This window comes from Ornithodoros turicata, chromosome 1 (assembly GCF_037126465.1).
Source record: "Ornithodoros turicata isolate Travis chromosome 1, ASM3712646v1, whole genome shotgun sequence".
NCBI classification, from domain to species: Eukaryota; Metazoa; Arthropoda; class Arachnida; order Ixodida; family Argasidae; genus Ornithodoros; species Ornithodoros turicata.
In genome coordinates, this window is record NC_088201.1 from 158,721,097 (window position 1) to 158,745,854 (window position 24,758).

At 44.7% G+C, this 24,758-nt stretch overlaps 1 protein-coding gene across 1 annotated transcript in view; it reads right to left on the reverse strand.

Moving 5' to 3' along the window:
- Positions 1–24,758, reverse strand: part of LOC135388295 (uncharacterized) — a 70,546-nt gene that overhangs the window by 39,104 nt on the left and 6,684 nt on the right. The window contains exon 2 of the mRNA XM_064617757.1: positions 10,819–10,864. Coding sequence (XP_064473827.1) covers positions 10,819–10,864 — 46 coding nt within the window. The remainder of the gene's footprint in view (positions 1–10,818; positions 10,865–24,758) is intronic.

Sequence of the window (24,758 nt, forward strand, 5' to 3'; positions counted from 1 at the left end):
GCGGGAGCTCAGAAAACTATACAAGCGCATGACATACTGTTCTACGAAACCACAGCCTGCGCAAAGACAGGTTCGATAAGTTTCGCTTAAGCCGGAGTATACCACACTGTCAAGTTTTAAACACCCTTTACGATGTAATCACGCGATAGCATAACTAACACCCTTTAGGGTGTAAACCTACAAGAAGAAAAAACACAACCTTCACAAAGGGTGTTTTCAATTCAGTGTCGTACACTCTGGTACTTGAGCATATGTTTACGATTTGACCGTGCACTCCCAGCCAAGAACAGCTGTTTCGCTCTACTTGGAGCTCGTCAGCCTTGCGCAAGGAAGTGACACGATCTTGAGTCGGCGCAACAATGCGTTTAGCAGAGACGTCAATGCTCCACGGTGACGGCGCCACCTGTGGAGGCCGTAGTGCGAACCAGAAAGTACATATACAAAGTGAAAAGAGCCGAAGCTCGGTAGCTCCTCGTTGAGCATGTGTTTACAATTTGATGGTGCACTCCCAGCCAAGAACAGCTGTTTCGCTCCACTTGGAGCTCGCCAGCCTTGCGCAGGGAAGTAACACGATCTTGAGTCGGCGCAACAATGCGTTTCGGCGAGACCTCAATGATCCACGGTGACGGCACCACCTGTGGAGGCCGTAGTGCGAACCAGAAAGTACATATACAAAGTGAAAAGAGCTGAAGCTCGGTAGCTGCTCGTTGAACATGTGTTTACAATTTGATGATGCACTCCCAGCCAAGAACAGCTGTTTCGCTCCACTTGGAGCTCGCCAGCCTTGCGCAGGGAAGTGACACGATCTTGAGTCGGCGCAACAATGCGTTTCGGCAAGACGTCAATGATCCACGGTGACGGGCACCACCTGTGGAGGCCGTAGTGCGAACCAGAAAGTACATATACAAAGTGAAAAGAGCCGAAGCTCGGTAGCTCCTCGTTGAGCATGTGTTTACAATTTGATGGTGCACTCCCAGTCAAGACAGCTGTTTCGTTCCACTTGGAGCTCGCCAGCCTTGCGCAGGGAAGTGACACGATCTTGAGTCGGCGCAACAATGCGTTTCGGCGAGACGTCAATGCTCCACGATGACGGCGCCACCTGTGGAGGCCGTAGTGCGAACCAGAAAGTACATACACAAAGTGAAAAGAGCCGAAGCTCGGTAGCTCCTCGTTGAGCATGTGTTTACAATTTGATGGTGCACTCCCAGCCAAGAACAGCTGTTTCGCTCCACTTGGAGCTCGCCAGCCTTGCGCAGGGAAGTAACACGATCTTGAGTCGGCGCAACAATGCGTTTCGGCGAGACGTCAATGTTCCACGGTGACGGCGCCACCTGTGGAGGCCGTAGTGCGAACCAGAAAGTACATATACAAAGTGAAAAGAGCCCGAAGCTCGGTAGCTCCTCGTTGAACATGTGTTTACAATTTGATGGTGCACTCCCAGCCAAGAACAGCTGTTTCGCTCCACTTGGAGCTCGCCAGCCTTGCGCAGGGAAGTAACACGATCTTGAGTCGGCGCAACAATGCGTTTCGGCGAGACGTCAATGTTCCACGGTGACGGCGCCACCTGTGGAGGCCGTAGTGCGAACCAGAAAGTACATATACAAAGTGAAAAGAGACCGAAGCTCGGTAGCTCCTTGTTGAACATGTGTTTACAATTTGATGGTGCACTCCCAGCCAAGAACAGCTGTTTCGCTCCACTTGGAGCTCGCCAGCCTTGCGCAGGGAAGTGACACGATCTTGAGTCGGCGCAGCAATGCGTTTCGGCGAGACGTCAATGCTCCACGGTGACGGCGCCACCTGTGGAGGCCGTAGTGCGAACCAGAAAGTACATATACAAAGTGAAAAGAGACCGAAGCTCGGTAGCTCCTTGTTGAACATGTGTTTACAATTTGATGGTGCACTCCCAGCCAAGAACAGCTGTTTCGCTCCACTTGGAGCTCGCCAGCCTTGCGCAGGGAAGTGACACGATCTTGAGTCGGCGCAGCAATGCGTTTCGGCGAGACGTCAATGTTCCACGGTGACGGCGCCACCTGTGGAGGCCGTAGTGCGAACCAGAAAGTACATATACAAAGTGAAAAGAGACCGAAGCTCGGTAGCTCCTTGTTGAACATGTGTTTACAATTTGATGGTGCACTCCCAGCCAAGAACAGCTGTTTCGCTCCACTTGGAGCTCGCCAGCCTTGCGCAGGGAAGTGACACGATCTTGAGTCGGCGCAGCAATGCGTTTCGGCGAGACGTCAATGCTCCACGGTGACGGCGCCACCTGTGGAGGCCGTAGTGCGAACCAGAAAGTACATATACAAAGTGAAAAGAGCCGAAGCTCGGTACCTCCTCGTTGAGCATGTGTTTACAATTTGATGGTGCACTCCCACCTAAGACAGCTCTTTCGCTCCACTTGGAGCTCGCCAGCCTTGCGCAGGGAAGTGACACGATCTTGAGTCGGCGCAACAATGCGTTTCGGCGAGACGCCAATGCTCCACGGTGACGGCGCCACGTGTGGAGGCCGTAGTGCGAACCAGAAAGTACATATACAAAGTGAAAAGAGACCGAAGCTCGGTAGCTCCTTGTTGAACATGTGTTTACAATTTGATGGTGCACTCCCAGCCAAGAACAGCTGTTTCGCTCCACTTGGAGCTCGCCAGCCTTGCGCAGGGAAGTGACACGATCTTGAGTCGGCGCAGCAATGCGTTTCGGCGAGACGTCAATGCTCCACGGTGACGGCGCCACCTGTGGAGGCCGTAGTGCGAACCAGAAAGTACATATACAAAGTGAAAAGAGCCCGAAGCTCGGTAGCTCCTCGTTGAACATGTGTTTACAATTTGATGGTGCACTCCCAGCCAAGAACAGCTGTTTCGCTCCACTTGGAGCTCGCCAGCCTTGCGCAGGGAAGTAACACGATCTTGAGTCGGCGCAACAATGCGTTTCGGCGAGACGTCAATGTTCCACGGTGACGGCGCCACCTGTGGAGGCCGTAGTGCGAACCAGAAAGTACATATACAAAGTGAAAAGAGACCGAAGCTCGGTAGCTCCTTGTTGAACATGTGTTTACAATTTGATGGTGCACTCCCAGCCAAGAACAGCTGTTTCGCTCCACTTGGAGCTCGCCAGCCTTGCGCAGGGAAGTGACACGATCTTGAGTCGGCGCAGCAATGCGTTTCGGCGAGACGTCAATGCTCCACGGTGACGGCACCACCTGTGGAGGCCGCAGTGCGAACCAGAAAGTACATATACAAAGTGAAAAGAGCCGAAGCTCGGTAGCTGCTCGTTGAGCACGTGTTTACAATTTTGATCGTGCAGTCCCAGCCAAGAACAGCTGTTTCGCTCCACTTGGAGCTCGTCAGCCTTGCGCAGGGAAGTGACACAATCTTGAGTCGGCGCAAGAATGCGTTTCGGCGAGACGTCAATGCTCCACGGTGACGGCACTACCTGTGGAGGCCGCGTCCTCGAAGACGTTTCCGCAAAAGGCAACACGCTCGCGTGCGGTACCGCGTTAACGCGTCGGGCGCAGAATGGCGTTCGGTTTCGGGTACGGCATTTGGGAAACTCGGCCCGGCGTGTTGCCGAAACGTCTTCGAGGACGCGGGTGACCCTTTCTTCGAGTTTTAAGTAAATTTCGTTCGGAAAATATTCGTAACTTTTAATATCCACGACATAGAGAATTCACATTGTGTTATAGTGTATATAGAACAGATCAATCCATTCGATTAAATTCTCTGTTATCGTGAAAGAGCGCTCGTCAAAGTGAGCGAGCTAAAGCTTGCCTATTGTGAAATTACACATTCTACAACACTGATCGTAAATCGCAACACCTGTTCAAATTCTAAACTCTTACTGATGTGTGGTAGTGACCACTTCTCCTGAATGCGAATCGATAAATTTTAGCATTTAAGTCACAATCAAATATCTTGCATAGTATGTGTGAGTATATCCACAACTTTTTAATATATCTTGCAAGAAATAGCGTGGAGTTTTGACTTCGAAAATTTATAGAATAAAATGATCTTTAGTGTGGAATTTGCGTTTTACAACGTTATGAGCTAAAGACTTATAAAATTAAAGTATGGCCTTTCCATTTGTAGTGCCCGGATGCTATGACACTAAAATAATGTGACAGTTTTTCTGTATGGCTACGTGAAATCTCGAGAATATTTTGTGAAGTGGATCTACGTTTATGTGTGACCTGCGCTGATCTGCTTATTATAATTAATATAACATATCTTCCATTGTGTTTATGCATAACGCTCAAGTTCATTGTATACTGGTTAATCATTTCTGATGGCGGTTGTGTGATCCGTTTCTCCCAAAATCTGATTGTCACTTGGAAATTATTTCATATACCTTTGTGTGCCGTGTGTTAGGAAGATTACGTGATTAGAAATGTAGACTTCGCCTGCACATCATGCTTGTAAAATCCTCCATTTGCATCGCGGCATTTGATAATAAATTCGCTTTTCGCGAAGGCTTTGTATTATCTCGCAAGCACTGAACCCGAATGCGATTGTAAAAATCGATGACACTGTGTCGCGAACGCTTTGACTTATCCCGCCGCAATCAGTTATCTTGTCTTATTTCCCGTTTTGCCCTATCTTGGACGGCTCATTTGTCCTATCCAGTCATAAAACGGACAACTGTGTTGACGAAAATATTTATTTATTTATTCCGCACTCCAATCGGGTTGCTTGTCAAAGACGCCTTTTCTTCTTCTTTTACTACGTCTGGGCTAGTGCAACTGATTGAGAAATATACATGCACTGTGGAATTTAATTCATGAAATATGATAACTTTTCACAAGAGATTAGTGATCCTTTTTTGAAATCATAGACTGATGTATCATGCCTCTAAATTTCAATGACCGATCCTTCTCCGGCAATTATATCCTTCGGATGTTGAATTTGTACAGGGTGTAGTCGGGTAAAACCTATTTGATGGTCAGGCCTCATTCCATATGAGAATTCTTACACACAGTGTAGAATATTCGTCTCCTTAGCAATCTTCAATCTAATTATAAGCTGTTTTCGTTGCGATGTGTAGAATACATTACAATGATGGCAAAGAATACAATTATTATTTCAATTATAGGCTTGTTTATTCCGATAAATTACAATTCTATTCCAAACTCTGAAGTTTTCGTTTGTTGTCTTGATTCATGAATTCCGAAGACAACAAGTAGTTTATTCAGATTATTGGGCGCTTGAATCCAGCGTTGATTAACGCAGGCGCTATGTTGTCGCCGTGTTTGTATTGCTTCAACAACTTGCACTTTGTCGCGATGAACTTGCACAGTCTTTTATTGATGTTTCCTTTCTTTGTATGAACACTCTTGAATGGTGTACAGGAGAGTATGAGATGAAAATCATCTGGTGGTCCACCACAATTGATATGTTTGTTGAGTTTCAACAGGTGATACTACATCAGACCTTGCACGACAATATTGAACTTCTGCTCATTGGACATCGCTGACTGGTAGAATAAAATAAATGTGTTGCCGTGGTATTGGAACATATCACATGATAAGATTGTATGTACTTTCCATCTCAGATATGTGTAATTTCAACAAATCCATAATGAATCGTGCGATATAGACCGCTTGTATATGATAATTTGATCCGACTGCTTTCTTGATGAACGTGATGCCCATTGCAATGATTATAATTACGGCTGGTCTAGTGTATTTCAATTCTTCGTTAGCAAATCTCAAAAACTCCGCCATCAATCCCAGTGGCCCTTCCGACGTTGATGTGCAGATATTTTTATAAGTATTGTAGATTCGGCATATAAATTCTTGCATCTTCAGTTCTGTAGTTTGTATCATATCTCCGAATACGACCATGTCTAGGACGTATTGAAATGCAGCGATAATGGAATCGTTTCGCGGCTCTTCCTTTTCGAAGCAGTGTTTTATCACATCTTCCCATGACTTATGGTAGCGAGTACAAAATCTGTCCATCTTTTCAATGTAGAACAATTGTCTCTTCTGTTTTCAAGTGCGTGTCTACACTTCATTAAAAGCATATCTATGCTCATTTTATTGATTATTTTTTTAGAATGTTATTAATATCCACATGCCATGAGAGTTATGGAAATTGATTTACAAAAAAGATGTGATGAGTAAGAACAAAAATGTGCGCTTTCAATGATTCTATGTACAACAACAACAACTTTATTTTCGACCTTGGAGAGTGGGGAGTTTCATCGCCACAGGCGATACTCTACCCCATTGCTGGATGGAATGGGGGGAATAAAATAACGAGCCCCTTCACAATAACGATCGAAGTCCGATGGTGTCCAGAAATGTCAGAAGAGCTTTGAGCGCAGAGCGCTGATTCTATGTACAAGGCCATACTAGAGCCCGTCCCTCCCTAATTTGATGTTGGTGTTGGGGGTCGTCAGGTTTCATCACACTTTATCGCTTGAATCCACTAGTTGATCATGTTTATTCATTGAAAATGGCAAGTTTCTGTACAGATTCTACGGTGTATTCACGCTGCTTGCTTAGAAATGATTTTGTCTGAATTAACTATTGTTTTGTTTCAGGTTCGACTGATATTCTCTGAGTTGGACATTATGTATGCATGATGTAATAATTGTGTCGCATTTGTTTCAATTGTTCACTCGATTGAGATAAGTAAAAATAATCTCTGAGTTGGGAATGCCTTATATTTCTGAGTTGTGTTTCACATTTGAATTTTCTGTGTGGTTCATCTATATAGAACTTTCTATTGCAAGATATTACAAAAATTGTTGTACTTAAATTTGTTTCTCGTTTTTGATTGAGTATTGTTGCTACCATTTAATAATTTGGACTTTCTCTACATGTTCAATAACAATATCGCATCTGTACAAACTTAGTCGACTTGTCAACCACTTGGACGAAAAATTTTCGTTTCAAGGAAAGGATACGAAAAGATAGTGATCCCCGCGAATAATATCGACATCTATTTGCGCTGCACAATAAAATATATCGCCTTTGAACTATCTTATCTGACCTCTAGAACGTCCTGTTTGCTGGACGAAGGAATATAGCCGCCAACCCTTTGAGTGATAAAGCATGGGAGCTTGGTCATATAGATAGAGACATAAAGTCTCCCGGCTTTGAGGAAAAGCGATCAGTGCATATTTTATATGCCTTGGATACCTCCATCAAGGTTTGTAGTGTTTGTTAGAATGAAAATTGTATGTTGGTCGATTTTATGATGGTTCGATTATAGATTATTTTCCTCTGTTGTTGTTTACATGTCGCCGCGTGTTCCCTTGTTCTTCAGCGTTAAGTCTGTGCTATATTGTAATAGTTCTCCTTTTGATAGATTGATTAGCTATTATTTCTCAATGTGTTGGATGGTGTGCATGTTTGGCTTTCTATTATTTGTAGCTGTTGATTGTGTTGTTTCTCGTTATTTTCTTACGTCTATGCTGTTCACTTAATAAGAAATTGATTAATTAGAGTTATGGAATATGAAACTTAGATTCCCTATTGCGCTTGAACTGTTACGACAGATATTCACACTATTGCAATGATGGTTCTCAGGTATAGGAATATTAGACTTTTTATAATACAACTTGTAATTTGATTGTGATCATATTTATTAGGAATATCTTCTTTGTAGCGGTATATTTTACTTCCTCTTGTGTTCGTGTCGTTCTTGTCGTTCGTGTTCCATCCATCTAACGGCACCCATCTTCAACAAATCAGGTCATATATCATCAGTGCTGGTTGTTGGCTAGGCTATCGTGCTATGTGGTGAAGTTCATTTTTAACAAATCTATTTTCTGTGTTGGATTCATAAAACAAAGTAATGTTTGTAGTGTCTCTTAGAATGAAAATTGTATAGTGTTCGATTAGATTATGTCACGAGGGTGATTTTATGATAGTTAAAATGATAAATTATTTGTAGTGGTATAGATTTTATTTCCTCTTGTGTTCGTGTCGTTCTTGTCTCATGGTCTTCCAGGGTCTGTACTGTTTACAATTAATTACATACATCTATCGGCACCCGTCTTCAACAAATCAGTGCAGGTGTCATCAGAGCTGGTTGTTGGCTAGGAGCGTGCTATGTGGTGAAGTTCATTTTTAACATATCTATTTTGTGTGTTGGATTTTTTCTTCTGATTTTCTGAATGATAGATTACTATGTTGTCTTGATTAAGAATGACTTCTTTGTTGTGGTATAGATTTTATTTCCTCTTGTGTTTGTGTCCCATAGTCTTCCAGGGTGTCAGCTATTCAAGTTAATTACATACAACTATCAGAACTTCCCGCTATTGCACTGATGGTTCTCACGTATAACAAGACTTTATAACACAACTTATAATTTTGTTTATAATCATATTGATTAAGAATATCTTCTCTGATTAAATGTGGTGATCGTTTCTCGTTTTGATATGGTGTAGCTATTATTTCCCTACATGTTGGATGATTGGTTCTATATTAATGCTATGTGTTGATCGTGTTGATTCGAATTATTGCCTTATGTCTGCGCTATTCGCTTGAATAGAAATTGATTAATTAAATTTATGTCATATTGGAATATTAAACTTAGCTATTGTGCTCGAAATTACTTACATCTACCATGTTCTCACGTCTGAGAATTGTTATAATAAAACTTGTAATTTTGATTGTAATCGTAATGATTAAGAACCTCTTCTTTGATTAAATGTGCTATCCCTTCTGATTCATTGAAAACGCGTGATTACAGATAATAAAAAATATTGTGTTTGATTTGTGATGCCTATTCAATGCTATTGTATCGTACCTGTAATAAGTATATTCTTTGTTACGTGTATTGTGTTCCTTCTGCTTCAGATTTTCAACTTTTCAAGTTTTTCCCATTCACGCAGAGCCATAACATAATTTCTGATGACTTTAATAAATATATTTTCACTTGTACTTTTGTGTATGGCTATCCTTTGCATGGAAACAGCCTACTGCACACCTGTTGTAGCTGAAAAAAATTATGATTGAATTCGGCACAGATTGAAAAATGATGAAAGAAGTCGACCCAGGCTGAAAAATGTGAGTGGTAAGCGCGCACGCAGCCCTCCGGCCACGCGCCATCCACCGGTAAGCGCCTCCACCCGAGCGCCGCCCGCCGGGTGCGAGAAAAAATACGCCACCCGAGTCGGCCAAGGCTCAAAAATGTCGAAAGAAGTCGGCCCAGGTTGAAAAATGTGAGAGGGTAAGCGCGCACGCAGCCCTCCCTCTGCCGATAAGCACGTGGACAACCCTCCGCACACGCGCCGCGCGGGGAAAAATACGCGCAGGGCTCAGGGCTGGGGTCAGGGGTCCAGGTTGTAGTTTCGCCACCCCGCTAATAGGACCAGACTAAGTACTACTGTTGTGTTTCACATATTATGGTACCTAATAGTACATGACAACCAATGACGTTGCCAGAGACTGGTATAAGAAATAGAGGCAGCAACATGCGCTTTTAGTGCAATAAGGGCAAACACTGGCATATATTCCGTATTGCCACAAGTTGAACAATGGGACTTTTAGTACGGCAATGAAGTTAGGTGAACACAAGAGATCTGAGTCTCCATACAGTAATTTAGCTAGTAAGTCAACACATAAGTTACTGTAGCAATCCGTACAGAACGTCTACCTGATTGCTTCAAAACAAAGGCCTTGAAGAAAAGGTCCCCAAATTCAGTCAACAAATAAATATAAATACGTCTGCTAATTAAATAATATTGACCTATAAAGTCATAACAGACAAACATGCAAAATGTACAAGTAATTCGAAACATTGCTGCATACCATCCCGAAAACGACTTCCGCAGCTCCATTATCATTCTCGCATGAGATATACCCGATAAAAGCCATTCCTGCTGTACCATTATGAAAAACAAGCAACTCAAAATCGCTCGGTTTGTGCAACTTCTCTACCCATGTACCCTACGCCCAATTTTTACTGACTGTACATGTAGTGAATATTTCTTACAAGAAGGACGAACCCAGTAAGGTAATGAATCTTAGTTGTAGGTGCTTGTAAATTGTCGGGAATAAACCAACAAAGCAGTAAAAATCAACTACAACGTAAAGTCCTACCCGCTCCTAATACTATTTTTGATTTCGTGTTAGCGCAAAGCAAGCGCGAAGCAACTGTGGCTATGGGCGACGCCACTCCTAATTGAAAGTGCAATTGCGAAGTTAGAACGTTTTACAGAAAGAGGTTAAGGTAAGACGAGGCAAAAAATTACAACAAGTAGATTAATATGTTTTAGAAAGAAGGTTGAGGTGGGGTGAGGTGAGGAAAAGTTTTGAGAAAAAAAGAGGCGAGGTGAGGAAAAAGTGTTCTGGAAAATGCTGAGATGAGTTGACGAACACTTTCCAGAAACAAATTGAGATGAGGTGAGTAAAATTATTTTAAAAGGAGGTTGAGGTGAGGAACGAAGTCCCCACCAAAAATGAGGTGAGGTGAGGAAAAACATCTGGGACGAAAATTGAGGTGAGGGCAAAGATCGTAGGGCATTTGCCCACCTCTGCTGGCAGTCAAGTAAGAGCAAGAGACCGTCCCGTCACCGTCGGGGAACGACCGTGTGTGCTCTTGCGCTCTACCTCCTGCTTTCCCAAACGACTGGGAAACAATCGGGCGACGATACCGGCCGGTGAGAAGCCGACAGCCCGATTGCGTTCCCGCACATCACCCAATGGGGTGTGCTGCCTAGGCTGGGTTATCACCATTCCTCAAACTGTTCAAATCCACCACCATTCGAACCCAGGTCAGTCTCGGTTATCTCATCCATAGCAGTTGATTTGCTTCTTCGGCATTCTCCATTCAGTTTTGGTTAAAAAAAAATCAGGAGTTACCGCTTACTTACCCCATGGTCTATGCATCCATGTAAAGGATCCGTGCTGCACCCCGCTCTATAGAATCAAATAAAACTACATTAATGCAATCTATCCAAGTTCTCTGTACAGCAGTTGTTGGTAAAAGGATTTTCAAAGCTTGTGTAAGGGTATCCAATATTCAAATACTTCAGCTGTCTATTCGTTTCTATGGAACAGTAAGTATCCTGCTCGAAGGGAGTGGTTCAATCCCTGTCAAGGACGCAAACAACTCAGTGGCATGGTACACCAGGGTCATAAGCACAGCTGTCTCAAACTCCACATGATCCTGTTGCAGGTTGCGGACCATACATATGTAGTGCAAGAGAGCCCTCGCACATTAAGATGTAAGATGGGAGTTGATGCAAAGTAACTTCTTTGAGAGACTTCGAGGCTGAGGAAAGGCGTGGAAACAGCGGAAAGTGCCATTGAAGATTTTCAGAAGTCGTGTCTGGTTTCAAGGCAGTGCTACGACGCTCCCTTTTAGATGATGATGAAGATGATAATGACTGGGGTTTCAGATGTGCAGTTACATTTGGTGCAAGGTGCTCAGGGTTGAAAAAAATCCGGCTATTTTTAAAAAGATCCTCTCCAGTGGGCTTTTTGGATAAAACCCGGATATTTTTGGATATTTTTGGAGAATATATACAAGGCTAGAATTGAGTGACACAGAGTTGCTGTTCTTGATTTCGGGTGACCTCTCATAGTTTTCGTTTTCGGAACTGCCTGTCCCAGCAACATTGTATCAGCCTCTATTATTTTCCGAAAAGTGGTTGAATGCGTGGTTGAATGGTGTGGATCCTACACGCAGGGCCGGCGATAGGGGAGTGGGGGGGGGGGGCGAGTAAGGCGACCGCCTTAGGTCCCGCGCTTGCATAGGCCCCGCGCACGAAGCCCTCAACCAGGGATTACTTTTTTAAAATATCAAGTATGCACTTAATCGTGTGAAACAGGCCCCGTGATGTGCCTTTGACACAGCCCCCGCACACCCCTAGCACCGGCCCTGCCTACACGCCTGGATTAGCTGTCGTGTTTCGGCGCACTTCAGTTACAGTGCCTCCAGTAAGCGGAAGAAAGTCTCTCCCTGAATGGACAAAAGTAGAAGAAAACGGGAAAAAGTTAAACCTCAAAAGTTATATATTAAAAAAAAGTTAAGTGAAAAGTAACAAAGTTAAAAAAGTTAACAGCTAATTTTGCGCGTCCCTGGGCTTTTGCAAACAGCCAACACTACAAGAAAATATACCGGGAGTTTTCTGTGTGGCATTGAATTCAGATTGTCTTTCACGTCACATCTGGAGAAAATCTCTAAAAAATCCAGATAAAATTCTGTGAATAAAATCCATGTGGATTAAATCCGAACAACCCTGAAAGTGCTCGACATAACAAACATGACCAGTCTTCAGTGGGTGGTAGCCCCCGTCCCTACGCTACTTTGCTCTTACGCTGCAGTTCTATTCAGCAAAAACGTGTGAGTAAGCAAGAAGGACATTCAACTTGGCACAACCACGCCTGCAAATAATCAGAACAGAATGAAGAAAGAAACATGAAGAAAAAGAAGTGTTGTACTATAAAATGAGGAAAGTCTTGTGTCTCAAGGAGTCGTTAAAGGGGCCGTAAACAGGCCATCAAACATTTCTCAAATAATGATACCCCATGAGAGAACGCAGATTATAATACCTAAATATACATTTCGTTCGGCTCGTGCCAGCTCATGGACCCATATAACTGCTTTCAAAGATGAGTAACCAGCGAGCCTCTCTCCACCACGCATACGTCACATGGCGCGGTCGTGGTGTGCTGCGTGCTACTGCTCAGAAAACGTAGTGCGCGTATGATACCTAAATTAAACGCATTCCTTTCCAGTTTGAGGCTGTAACTGTTTAGATTTTGAGTAGAAGAGGATTCACGTTCATCTAGTCCAATTCCGCATTTGAAATAAAATCATACGGGGAACACTCGATCGTAATTGGTGAGGAAAGCGGTACGTCAAATTGACGTAAAGTTAGAGCGCGGGGCGGAGATAAAATGCGAAAGAGTGCAGTGAATATTTCATCCTTATGCAAGCGCCTTTTGTTTTTGAGCGTTAGTAATTGCAAGGAGTTTCCACTGCCTAAGTTTCAACAATATAACACAAAGAAATGTGCACCTTTTGTACCTGTTTACGGCCCCTTTAACACTTTCTATGTAACTTGATCAAGCTCACATCAGTACTTAGATTAAGTAGCCCAACGGGCGTGATCTAATTTCCTAAAGTAATTATTTGGGCTGCTTCGGTGTGTCCATTTTGCGAGGCATTACGTTGAAGACACCACTGTAATTCACTAAAAGGCTCTTTCTATGGCGATGCCTGATATCAGTCATACTAAACTGATGCACCTGTCTAAAACAACGATAGTGATTCTACGGGACCATTTCTTTCTACCATGCGAGCATATCTTTTCAGGGACTGTTCTTTCTTGAACAGTTTTTGTCGAAAACGCAGCAAGGGAGATCATAAATGGTTGTTGGGAAACCCACGTCGCTTCTTAATGAAATATGGGATGTGAAACGTGCGGTAGCACAAGCCACAGCTCTGCATTGCAGTGACGGTCTCAGTTTCGGAATAGAAAACATAACGTAATTAAGAATCGAACGGTAGGACACCCTTGAAACACAGTTAGAATACATCTGTGTACTGGTGCCTTTCGAACTTGTGCGATGACAAACAACGATCAACGCTTACAGGGCAATAAATACTCACAATCTCGGTTGGTTCCCGTTGTTTTCTATGGGCACACACAGCGCTTTAGGGCCCACCAACATGGCGGCCGGAATTCGTGCCTCTCCCCCAAGAGCCCCTGTCTTATGCGCGAGCCAGCCATTACAGATAGAGATCAGTGGTAGAAACTGCGTGCTTTTCTGGAAGTTTGTGTCTTGGACGCTTCAGATACGTAATAGCTTTGCTGTACATTGTGCATCTTTAGCATTCAGTAAAAATCAAACAAAAGAAACTTTGAGGACTCCAAGATGGGGCAACCCTGAGCGCCATCTACTGAGATCAAAGATGGACATTACCCAGATTTAAAAAGCAAAAAGACAAGATAATTATTTTAGTGTTTCCTGGTGTTCGTAGCGTTAAGAGTAGGCTCTTTTGGCGTTTGTAATGTGCACATCAAAAATGTCTGCCGTGACACGAGACCGATTCTATTGATGTCGAGTTATCTTGCTGTGAACACGAGAGTGGCCTACCACGACACCATAATGATTCTGCTAGATTCCCACTGTCCCTATCTTGACAGTGGGGCGAATTCACGTGCAAAAGAAACAAAAACCACTGCAGTAGCCTGGCCGCCTCCGCGGGACTTGTCCCGCTTATGGGGGTTTGTCAGGCCTGAATCAACACAGTGGTTACCTTTGCAGATCAATGGACGTCGGGCTTGATGGGGTCTTCTGTCCCCGCCGGTCCTGTTGTGCTTGATCCATGTGGTTTCGCTAGTTTTCTCTCCCTTTCCCTCCCATACTCACTCCCCTTACTATCCTATCTATTATTTTAATTTTTAGTGATTTCGTCTCTGATATACCTCGTGTGGCACGGGGGCCTCTTCACTTACTTTTCCCCTCTTTCCTTTCATTCATTTATAATCTTCAGGCACCCTGACTCCCACCCAGCTTTCATTTATTCAATATCCTCCTCCTTCTAGAATACCTTGTGTGTACCCTAGACAGACGTAGTGTTTGAATGTGACCGTTAGAGCGGTCTGGTGTGGTTCCCAGACATTAGACCTACAGGTGCAAGAGTACGAGCACTACGCGTTGTTACTGTGAAAACCGCAATTTAAATTATCTTGCGTTCGTCAGCACAACTTGTTTTACAAAAGAATCGTACTTTGTTTCGCAAATAATTCCATTGAGTGTCGAAATAGACACGCTTTTGCGGCTTTCGCTGGAGTTGGAAAACGAAGAATACGCTCTCACTGTCACATTTGACGGCGACAGCGCCATCGGCATTAGTGTATGTTTTGAATTCAACGAGCTGGCCGTGGTGGTTGATGTTGGGTTGCTCCTGGTTTTCAACATAAAAACAGCGCACAGATGTGAACAACTTTAAATATGTGTTTCTGAAGTTCTGCATTCCCTATTGAAAATGAACATCAGAAAATTCTGATGTTTCATGATGATTCTTGATGTCACATCAAGATTTTTTCATCAAGACATCAAAGCATGAGAACTTTCTCGTGTGACATGAAGACTCCCAGATTTGACATCAAGACACATCAGAACTTTCTCGTGTCACATCAAGATTTCTTCATGCTCTTAGTGCTAGCATCAGGTGTCTCGATATGCTTTGATGCCAGCATCAGGCGAACACCGTCCCGCTTGATGTCACATCAGAAAGATGTGATGCCCTCACACCATCAGCTGGTTTTAAGCAGTTTCATGACACGTTAGGAACATGCGATGTACACGATCGCACACTGTCAAGAAAAAGTGTAGCATTTGACCTTGCTCACTTTGATCATAACAAAAAACGATAGAGAAACGGTCTGCAACACAGTGAGTGCCCTTTTTTTTGTTCTATCGATCTCTCGCTGTCCGATTGCACTGACGCTCTGTTGACAATCATAACTAACTAATACCTTAGCCGTGGGCAATCTGAAGTTGCAATTGTGCTTCAAACACAACATTCAGTGGTTCTTATGAAAACGAGCATTTCCAGAAACATCCTGGAACGACCACAATCACAAGAGGTAGTACGATTGGCTCCATGCCCATTTCAACGCAGGCAGGCCCGCGCTCGCGTGTCCTTGCTTGTTCTCCATGCCACCAACCAGTGTCGCGCATGCGGTGGGGATCACTGTGGTGGGGACTCTTGCTCAACATGACAACGCTTCGAAGTGCTTTTTCGGAAGACGGACAAGTTGGACCGGAAATGAGGACCAAGATGTGCTCTTTTTCGTTGTTGTTTACCGTTCGATCATTACCAGTTTTGTGCCCCCGTGAGTTCAACGCTCAGGTACGTTGATGACAAATGGATATGCGTTGAAAGGTACGTACTCCGGAGTGGTGAGTAAAATGCTTTGTTGCTGCTATCTTGTGTTTCGTGAGGGTTCTTGTCGGTACTCATCTACCGCAGACATGAGGCGCTGTCTTTACAGAACATTTCAGAAAACAAAGACTGCAGCATTTTCAAGATTGCCATAACCAGCATCAATGCAGCTCTCATGTCAACATCAGCATCAAGGCAAATGTGATGTTTGCATCAGCCAGGGCAGCTCTGATGTTAACATCATCATCAGAGCAGCTTTGATGTTAACATCAGATCTGATGTGATTTGGGACACTGTCTTGATGCTAACATCAGCTGATGTTAACATCAGCATCAGAGCGGCTCTGATGTTAACATCAGCTGGTGTTAGCATCAAGACAGTGACCCAAATCAGATCAGACCTGATGTCGCTTTTTTCAATAGGGTTATGTGTCGTAGTTTGCTTTCTCACCTGTGTTCGAGAAAAGAGACAGAAAGAGAAGAAATAGATGTCGAGAAAAAGCAAGGGGTGGATACGGGGCAGATGTGACGACTGGGCGTTGGTGTGACGTCTTTGAATGTGACCGAAGAGTCAGTCGCCTATGCTCTTCTAAAGTATAAAGCTAGCGCATGTAATGCATTCACACATGCAGAAGAAATGACATTGCACCTTTCTTGTACTTCTATATTGCAGTGTGCGTGCTTCTCCTAAATGTGCATCATCAATGGTAGCCATAATATAGAATGCTTTGTACACGTATTTGTCAGTTCCTATTCCCGATTATTCAGTATACTATATGCAAAGAATTAGCAGCCTGCTAACAACTGGGACACCTTTGCAGTAGAAACAAATCTGTGATATCTTGAGAGAACTGATGTTCCGAGGCAGGAACACATCGAAAGGACAAATACACATACAAAGCCTCAAGTGTCCAAAAATCCACCCACCTAAGGTGCCATCTTTCATTGTGGTATCGTGTTGTATTGTTGAAGGATTTGATGAGTCGCTGACCTTAATGAGTACGTGGCAAGCAGGCAAGCAGGCAAGCACGGTTTAGTAACGGAGTTAAGGTCGAGAGTGTTGGCTGAATGCTGTACGTTCATGCATGCACGGTGCAAACAAGGACCCCTTCATGGTATTTTCTGATACTCGGCTACTGAGCATTATGCCGTTCCGCGCATTCGATCCCGTGAGGTACTTCACGCCTCAGCACATTCACGAGGCTCTAAATGTTGTGCATATACAGGGTGTGTGCAGAAAAACATGACCCGAATTTTTACATGTAACTCGTTGTCTACTTAGCCGAGGAACTTCCGGTGGCGCACGACGGCGTATTTATGCGTGCGAAAGCTAAAAAAAATCCTGGAAGCTCAGTGTCAAAAAATAAACAGAGCGCGAAAACATGGGCTTCCGTGCATTAGAATAGGGCGGTCATGACAGTGCATTGTAGTGCATTTCCGTCTCATGAGAATTATGTGCAGGTACCGCTAGGGGTACTGCCGATGAGCATCCATGTGGGACATCGTTTCGATTTATGCACCGATAGCTCCCCTAGCGGTACTTGAACACAACTCTCCTACGTGCACCATGTTGCCCTTTCACATACACCCTGTTGTCCACCATGTTGCCCTATTCTGATGCACGGAAGCCCACGTTTTCGTTGTTCCGTTTATTTTTTAAGCTGGGTATGGCTTCCACAATTTTTCTACAGATTTCGCACGCATAAATGCGCCATCGTGCGCCACCGGAAGTTCGTTAGTTAGGTAGGCAACAAGCTATGTGCAGCATACCCCAAACATGCCCCATGTACCCAAACCCAGAGGGAAAAACAACGCCGGCAAAATGCCGAGCCGACGTCTACTTCCAACCTATAAGTTGTCGTGCCAAGTTTGCAAAAAAAGCCTGTACCAAGGTTGGGGATTGACAATGGCCTTACTCGGGCCGACTTAGCCAGCACAAGCTCGGGCCAATGTAGATGGCCGACCTGACAGATGTAGGGCCGATGTCTGGCCAATAAGGAACCAAGCTTGGGTACGGACTGGGTAAATGTGGGCCCTACAATGGTCCATGGAACAACACCTGTGCATGGGCCAGCCACGGCCCGTTGCACAAAAATGCATGACCCAACAATTAAGCAGCGCGTCGCACCATGCAGTTTTGGCTGCCCCCCGAGGAGAAAAACAACGTCGGCAAAATGCCGGGCCGACGTGTGCTTGCGACCTAAAAGTCGTTGGGTCGTCCTTGCAAAAAAGGTTGGGCCAAGCTATGCAATAACTAGGCTGGCCTACTCGGCCTTGGATGGTGCATCGGCCAACAAGCTCGTTTCTTGATACGGATCTCTACCCTGTCCAATGACTTACCAAGCACTGGCCAGCCTGCATTGTGCCAAGTTAGTCTAAAGCAGTCCTGTGGCGTCGCTCATATTCATACTGAATTTTGTCGCGGCGTTGGGTAACGGCGTAGAAGGATGAGAATCATAAAAGCTCGCAATATGCGCGAGATCACTAGAATCAAACAGCTCACTACAAAGAAAAGAAATAGCATTTCTTTCCTGAGGAAGAGCAACAGATACTATACATAGGTTTGTCTCGCGAGCTTCCACAAATTCGTCCTGCTCGCTCGCGAGTCCTGCTCGCGTGTGAGTCAAAATGAAGGGTGAGGTGCCTAAGTTTAATTTTACGCGTACACAAACAACACTGAAATGAGGAATTGCTTGTCGCATTAGCTCACCATGAAGATAAGGTCTCTGTTTCTTACTGCTTTTGGTTTGAGACAATTACTAGGCAATCGAAAGAACTTGTGCAGTGCTACACCATTCCGCGTTTCCCTCTCCCCAAGGTCACACACCGAGATTGAACCAAGCTTGGCAAGAGCTTGGCTCGCTAACCCAGCCGTGCACGGCAAGTGCTTGGTCACCGAGCTCGTTTCTTGGTACAGATGTGCCCCCTAGCCGGAGGCTTGCAAACGTCGCTCTGCCTATCACTATGGAACATTGCGCCAACATTGGGTCGCCGAAAGAGTCGTTGGTCAACTGTCATCCGACTTTTTGCCAGTCGTCAAAGTGTCTTTTCTTTCTTTTTATTTCAAGTAGTAGCTGCATTATTTTCGGGTTTGCTTGCCCCCGGAAATTGCCCCCGGAAATTTTACATGTTAGTTACAGTCGAAATGACATACCAGGTTTGGGTAAACAGGTGTAGAGTAGTACATAGTGGTGACTGCTGTAGCAAAGAACGAATGAGAAATATAATCATTATAATCATTATACTACGTACGGACATGGCTTGGGAGGGAGTGGCTAAGATTAGGAGCACAAAACTTCGCGAAACAGTGGCAGTGTAGAAGGTTCAGGGTAGTGGAGGGTATTATTAAATTTAAATTACCAGATTAGTTAAATGAATCTACAATATGCCAACGCCGCAACAAAAGGAGGTATCTATAGGAAATTTGGGTTGAGTTAATTGTATAGCACAGGAGTGTTGGCGGCACACGATACAGCGTTACACTCAAGTTCAAAAGCAATGGGGCAGAGTTTTCGAACTGGCCTCAGTCGTTGACCTGGATGGGAAAAATAAAGCGACTCAGTAAATTAAAGGTATAGAGAGTGGTAAGATAAGTATTTAACGACATTGAAATATTTATTTTAATGAAAAACAAGCTGTCGGACAGTGTCCGTCCTTCACCAGGTGCGATACATTGAACACTTGGTAGAGATATTTATACTAATCTACATCAGAGAAAGGGGACAAAGAAGGTGGTGAAGAGGAAATAGAAGCCGTCGCATTCGTCGCTCTGTTTATTTTCTAAACTGAGTATGGCTTCCAGGATTTTTCTGTAGATTTCGCACGCATAAATGCGCCACCGTGCGCCACCGGAACTTCATCAGTTAAGTAGACAAAAAGGTAAGTGCGCTAATGCCGGTTGGGTTTATCTGCACACACCCTGTATAAGCGAGTGAATAATGTTATTCCATGATCTTACACGATGTTTTTTTTTTTTTTTTTTTGATTGGGTGTTAGCGCCGCGAAGCAACTGTGGCTATGAGCGACGTACAGATGTGAACAGACGGAGAGAGGATAGCAGGAAGGAGTGGGGGACAGGGGGGTTAGTATGCGTCCTGGGCCGACTTCAGGGGGAACTGTGCCGACATTCGTCTGGAAAGTCTTCGGAAAACCCAGGGAAAACCTCAGACAGCACAGCCGGTGGTAGGATTCGAACCCACCACCTCCCAGTCTTCAGCACGACCTTGGTTACCACCAACGAGCGGACGCCTTAGCCCACTCTTACACGATGTACTCGTTAAGTAGATGGGGCGGTAATTTCCAGGGTCTTGACGCTCGCCGCGTTTGAAGACAGGAACAAAGAAACAGGTCTGTAAATTCGCGTCATTGAACCTTAGTTTGGAGTCACCAATCATCCATGGTGGTTGCGTGTCACCTTCCCAGGCCCGGCTGCTACGGTCCGCACCCGGCCCGGGCCAGACGTCTTCTATACATTTCCAGCCAGGGTCCAGTCAGTACCCGACTCTTTTCATGCTCAGGCCAGGTCCCAGGTCTGCCTTGGCTCTATGTGTTCTCGAGGCCCGAAGGCGTATTTGGATGTACTAAAGAGCACAGCGCATCGAGGAGAAGGACGCAGCTAATTGGAGGAGAGTGAGGAGGTACACTCGAGTGGCGCGGCTATGTTCCTCTGCAGGCAAGCTGCCCTGTGCTTGGTGCTTGCTCGGCTTGCTTGAGAAGGCAGCATGCAGCGGCGCGTGGGCAATATGTATGTACCTTGCGGTTCAAGAGAGACTCGTCTCCGCTCTATTGCGCATGCACCGGTGTTAGTTCCCCTTTCTCGAACTCTCACGCGAACGAGATATGCCGGAACACCTAACCTAGCTGACCCTCGTGCCGGACCCTCACAGGAACGAAATATGTCCCAACACCTAACCTAACTGACACTCGTGAGGCAGCGCTCCCGCTGCACCAATCCTCTCCAAATGTGTGTGAGTGCCGTGTGAAATCCAGGCCCATCACACGAAATAAGCATGATCACATAAAAAAGTGATAGTTCTCAGGTGAGGATACCATAGTATCTCATACCCAATGGGAAAACAAGTAACATGAAAATTCAGCTGTCCCGTCTCGTGAAATATATTCGCGTACATGCCGGACCATGTCCGGTGTTGCCAAACTCGTAGCTGGCCCGGGCTCGATCGGTGAAACCCGAGCCTGGTCCAGCCCCACCTAAAAAAAACAAGCACCGAGAGCAAAGCACCAAAGAGCAAAGCACCGCCCGGCCCGGGCTCGTGCAGTGCTCTAGTCGGCACCCAGTCCAGCTTCCAGCAGTGTTCAAAATTCATTAGTGCGAAAAGCATGAAGGACTGAGAGATGAGGGCTTGTATGTGTCATCACAAAGGCGAGTTCTACATGAAGGTACCTTAAAACATGGTGGTTATATTGCACTATACAGTCTGTTTAAAAATTTATAACAGCTGTTACTTTAACTCAAGAAAAAAAGGCGTTAAGGCGGAATCAACCCAATGTATTCTCTATGGGCATTGCTTTGGGAAGTTCATCTCGAAAACTACCGCAGTAATGGAGCAGTACGCCGAGCTGGTAATACATGGGCAAATTCTGCACGTCCTGACATATTTTTTTATCTGAATACAGCAAATAGGCGAATTTAAACGATTTTTTGTTTCTGTGAATGCGAATACATGGAGTCCTATGGGAGCAGCAAAAATCACTTCCTCAGATCTTTCAGCGACGAAATAAACGCCTGAAAAATATGTCAGGATGTGCATCTGTGTCCCCTGATGACAGTGCAAGCTAAGTTGCAACTTTAACCTTCGTATTATTCAAGAAGAACGGGACAAATGTGTGGACATTTGTCGTCTGCTAGCATGGGCTGCATTGTGCTGCCCCCAGTGGGCTTCCGCTCCGGGAGAGGGGATACATCGAGATGGGAGGTGCGAGAGCGAGAGGGAAGGCAAACGGCTACGTGCACTGCGTGAGGTTGTTGTTTCAACCTGCCTTGGCGACGGGACAGAACGGCGCGTGTCTTATCATGGTGAATGACTTTGCCTGCTCTGTCCGGCGTCAGCGTCGTGCATCGATATTCCTCACGCATGGCCTGTTACTGCGACCTCGGCTGCAATCAGTAGGACATAAATTGGCGTAATCGTGGCGTAATGCACGATACAAATACGTGTTGAAGAGAAGGTACGTCTTGTACTTTCTGTGTGTCAGTTGCGTGATGTTTTCGGGGATGCGCTTGTTTTATTACACTGGTTCACGACCCAGTATATGCTTCAGTCTAAATATGGAGCGAAGGACAGTATTCATAGCTGAATCTGGCATGGTCAAGTGCCATGGTCAGATGTGCTGACATCTCATGCGACCAACACAAGTGCACGATAACATGAGGTGTGCGTGATAAGGTGTCCAGGATGTTACTAAGCTGCCGCTACGGGAAGGATCGCCGTGAAATGTGGCTTGAGAACGAGAAGACGTGCCTTGATTTTGAACAAGTGTGTCGGAAAGACGCTTGAATTGTGTACCATTATTATTGTGTAGCATTCCACTCATGAGGACCTTTCGAACGCCGTGTGCGGCTGTCCTTATATACAACAGCAGGTTCTGTTCGTCATAAATCAGACCATCTGTTTATGGAATTTTATCGTGCATGTGCTTCTCTTCGTTCCTTAGTGCCACTTCTATGTACTCTGGGTCATTCCTAAGTGTGGGAGCTATGTGTACTAGTTGTCAAGAGGACAAAATTAAAGGCAATCAAATGGACTGTTCATCTGCATAGACAAGTGTTATTCATTTCTGCTTAGTTGCACCACGTACACACAGGTGAGCGCAAATAACATGTATGCGGGTGACCGTGACTACAAGAGGTACAAAAAAATCCAGCTAAAGTTATTGACACTGGGCATATAAGACGACGGTTGATCTTGCCTGCGCCTTGCTCGTTATGGATGTGAAAGAACTGATGTTCTGAGGCTGGAACAACATAGAAGGGACAAATACATACAATCCAGAAGATGTGGGTTCGAGTCCTACAGCTGGCTAACCTTTTCAGTGTCTTTCATCGTTATGGATGTCCGTTGAGTTTTTCCGGGTCTAGCTACAGGATTTGTGTGAGACCTACCACACGGCTTCATCCACAGTTATTCGCGTGCTTGCACCGATGGTTCAGCACATCATATTTTCGGCCGTGTACCTATGTTGAATTATGCGATTATGATACGTGAAATAACAGACGCAGGCAAGTCATGGGGATATTCCTGCCGTCACCCTATCCCCATGGTGTGATTTGCAAACATTTCGATGGGGGGATGGGGGGAGGGCGGATATATTGAAAGGAATATATATATATATATATATATAAAGAATGAAAGGGAAGCGCCAGCCATGCACAGTCCGATTGCTCCCGCAGTGCGCTCACAAACAGGAGCGTATACAGGGTGTTTCAAAAAACGTGTCATTCGGACTTTATAAAAAAACGGGGCGACGGAAAAATACGGGGTAAACGGCATTTGTGTGGTAACTGAATTTGCCACCTTGTAAAAATATTTTCATTTGATTTTAATTAAAAGAAATTGAATTTCTTTAATTGAACTCCAAAATTTCCCAAGTCAACCTAACGTTTTTTTTTTTTTTTACAGAATTAGAGAGTCCGTAGCGAACTTAGTCAGATCCACCAAGAAATCCGCTCGATATTGCAAATGGAACTGCCCAAAAAAAGTCCCGAAGTTGAGGCTTCGGAGTTTCGGGTATTCAACGGCGCACCAAATCAGTCGCAAAGATGCGCGAAGGGCAGGACATGTTCCTGCCCCCATGGAGCTAGAACAGTTTATCGCCGGACCGGCGTCCAGCACAAGACGCGCCGATAACAAGGCGGGCGACATTCCACCATACGTTGATAAGCGGCAAACAAAAATGATTCCGCCTCTTTTTTCCCGCCCTGCTTTTTTTTTTGACCTTCTATCTTTCATGTGGGCAGGAGCAAGTCCTCCTCTCCACAAATCTTTGCGTCTGATTTCGTGCGCCGTTGAATACCCGAAACTTTGAAGCCTCAATTTCGGGACTTTTTTTGGGCAGTTCCATTTGCAATATCGAGCGGATTTCTTGGTGGATCTGACTAAGTTCGCTACAGGCTCTCTAATTCTGTAAAAAAACGTTAGGTTGACTTGGGAAATTTTGGAGTTCAATTAAAGAAATTCAATTTATTTTAAATAAAATCAAATGAAAATATTTTTGCAAGATGGCAAATTCAGTTGCCACACAAATGCCGTTTACCCCGTATTTTTCCGTCGCCCCGTTTTTTTATAAAGTCCGAATGACACGTTTTTTGAAACACCCTGTATACAGTTGTGCATAGCCCGGGATTGCATTGCATGCAGACTGAGTCAGACGTGTACAAGATACTCGAAAATGTATTTAAGAAAATACAATAAATACTAACGTTAGATTGTAATTAAGATAGAGTATAAGCACATGAAAATCGAAGTATTTAAGATAGGGTAAAGTACTTCATATGGTATTTGAAATACAATTAAGGTACTATTCATCCTTGAACGCAAAAAAGTCACTGGTCAATGCGGCAAGTTGCTGCTATGTGACATGAATCACCTAAACTCCGCGCACTACGCTAGCCGCCTCTGTGTGGTAGAAGTCATCTAAACATAAGTCCCAAAAAGATGACAAAGAGGTACCACATAACTCCACTAAGTATATGTGACCCAAAACAAAGCCAACTTCTAGCAGGTCCCTGCTCGACGAGGTCAGAATTCGGCGTCACCGCGTCAGGGCACACATAATTGAACCCTCACTGGCCAAGGATTAGTACACACAGGGCAAGATCTCTAAATGGAGACTTCCAAGAAGGGCCAATTTCCGGGTCAAGTCCGAGGCACTCAGGAAATTTCCACTGAAC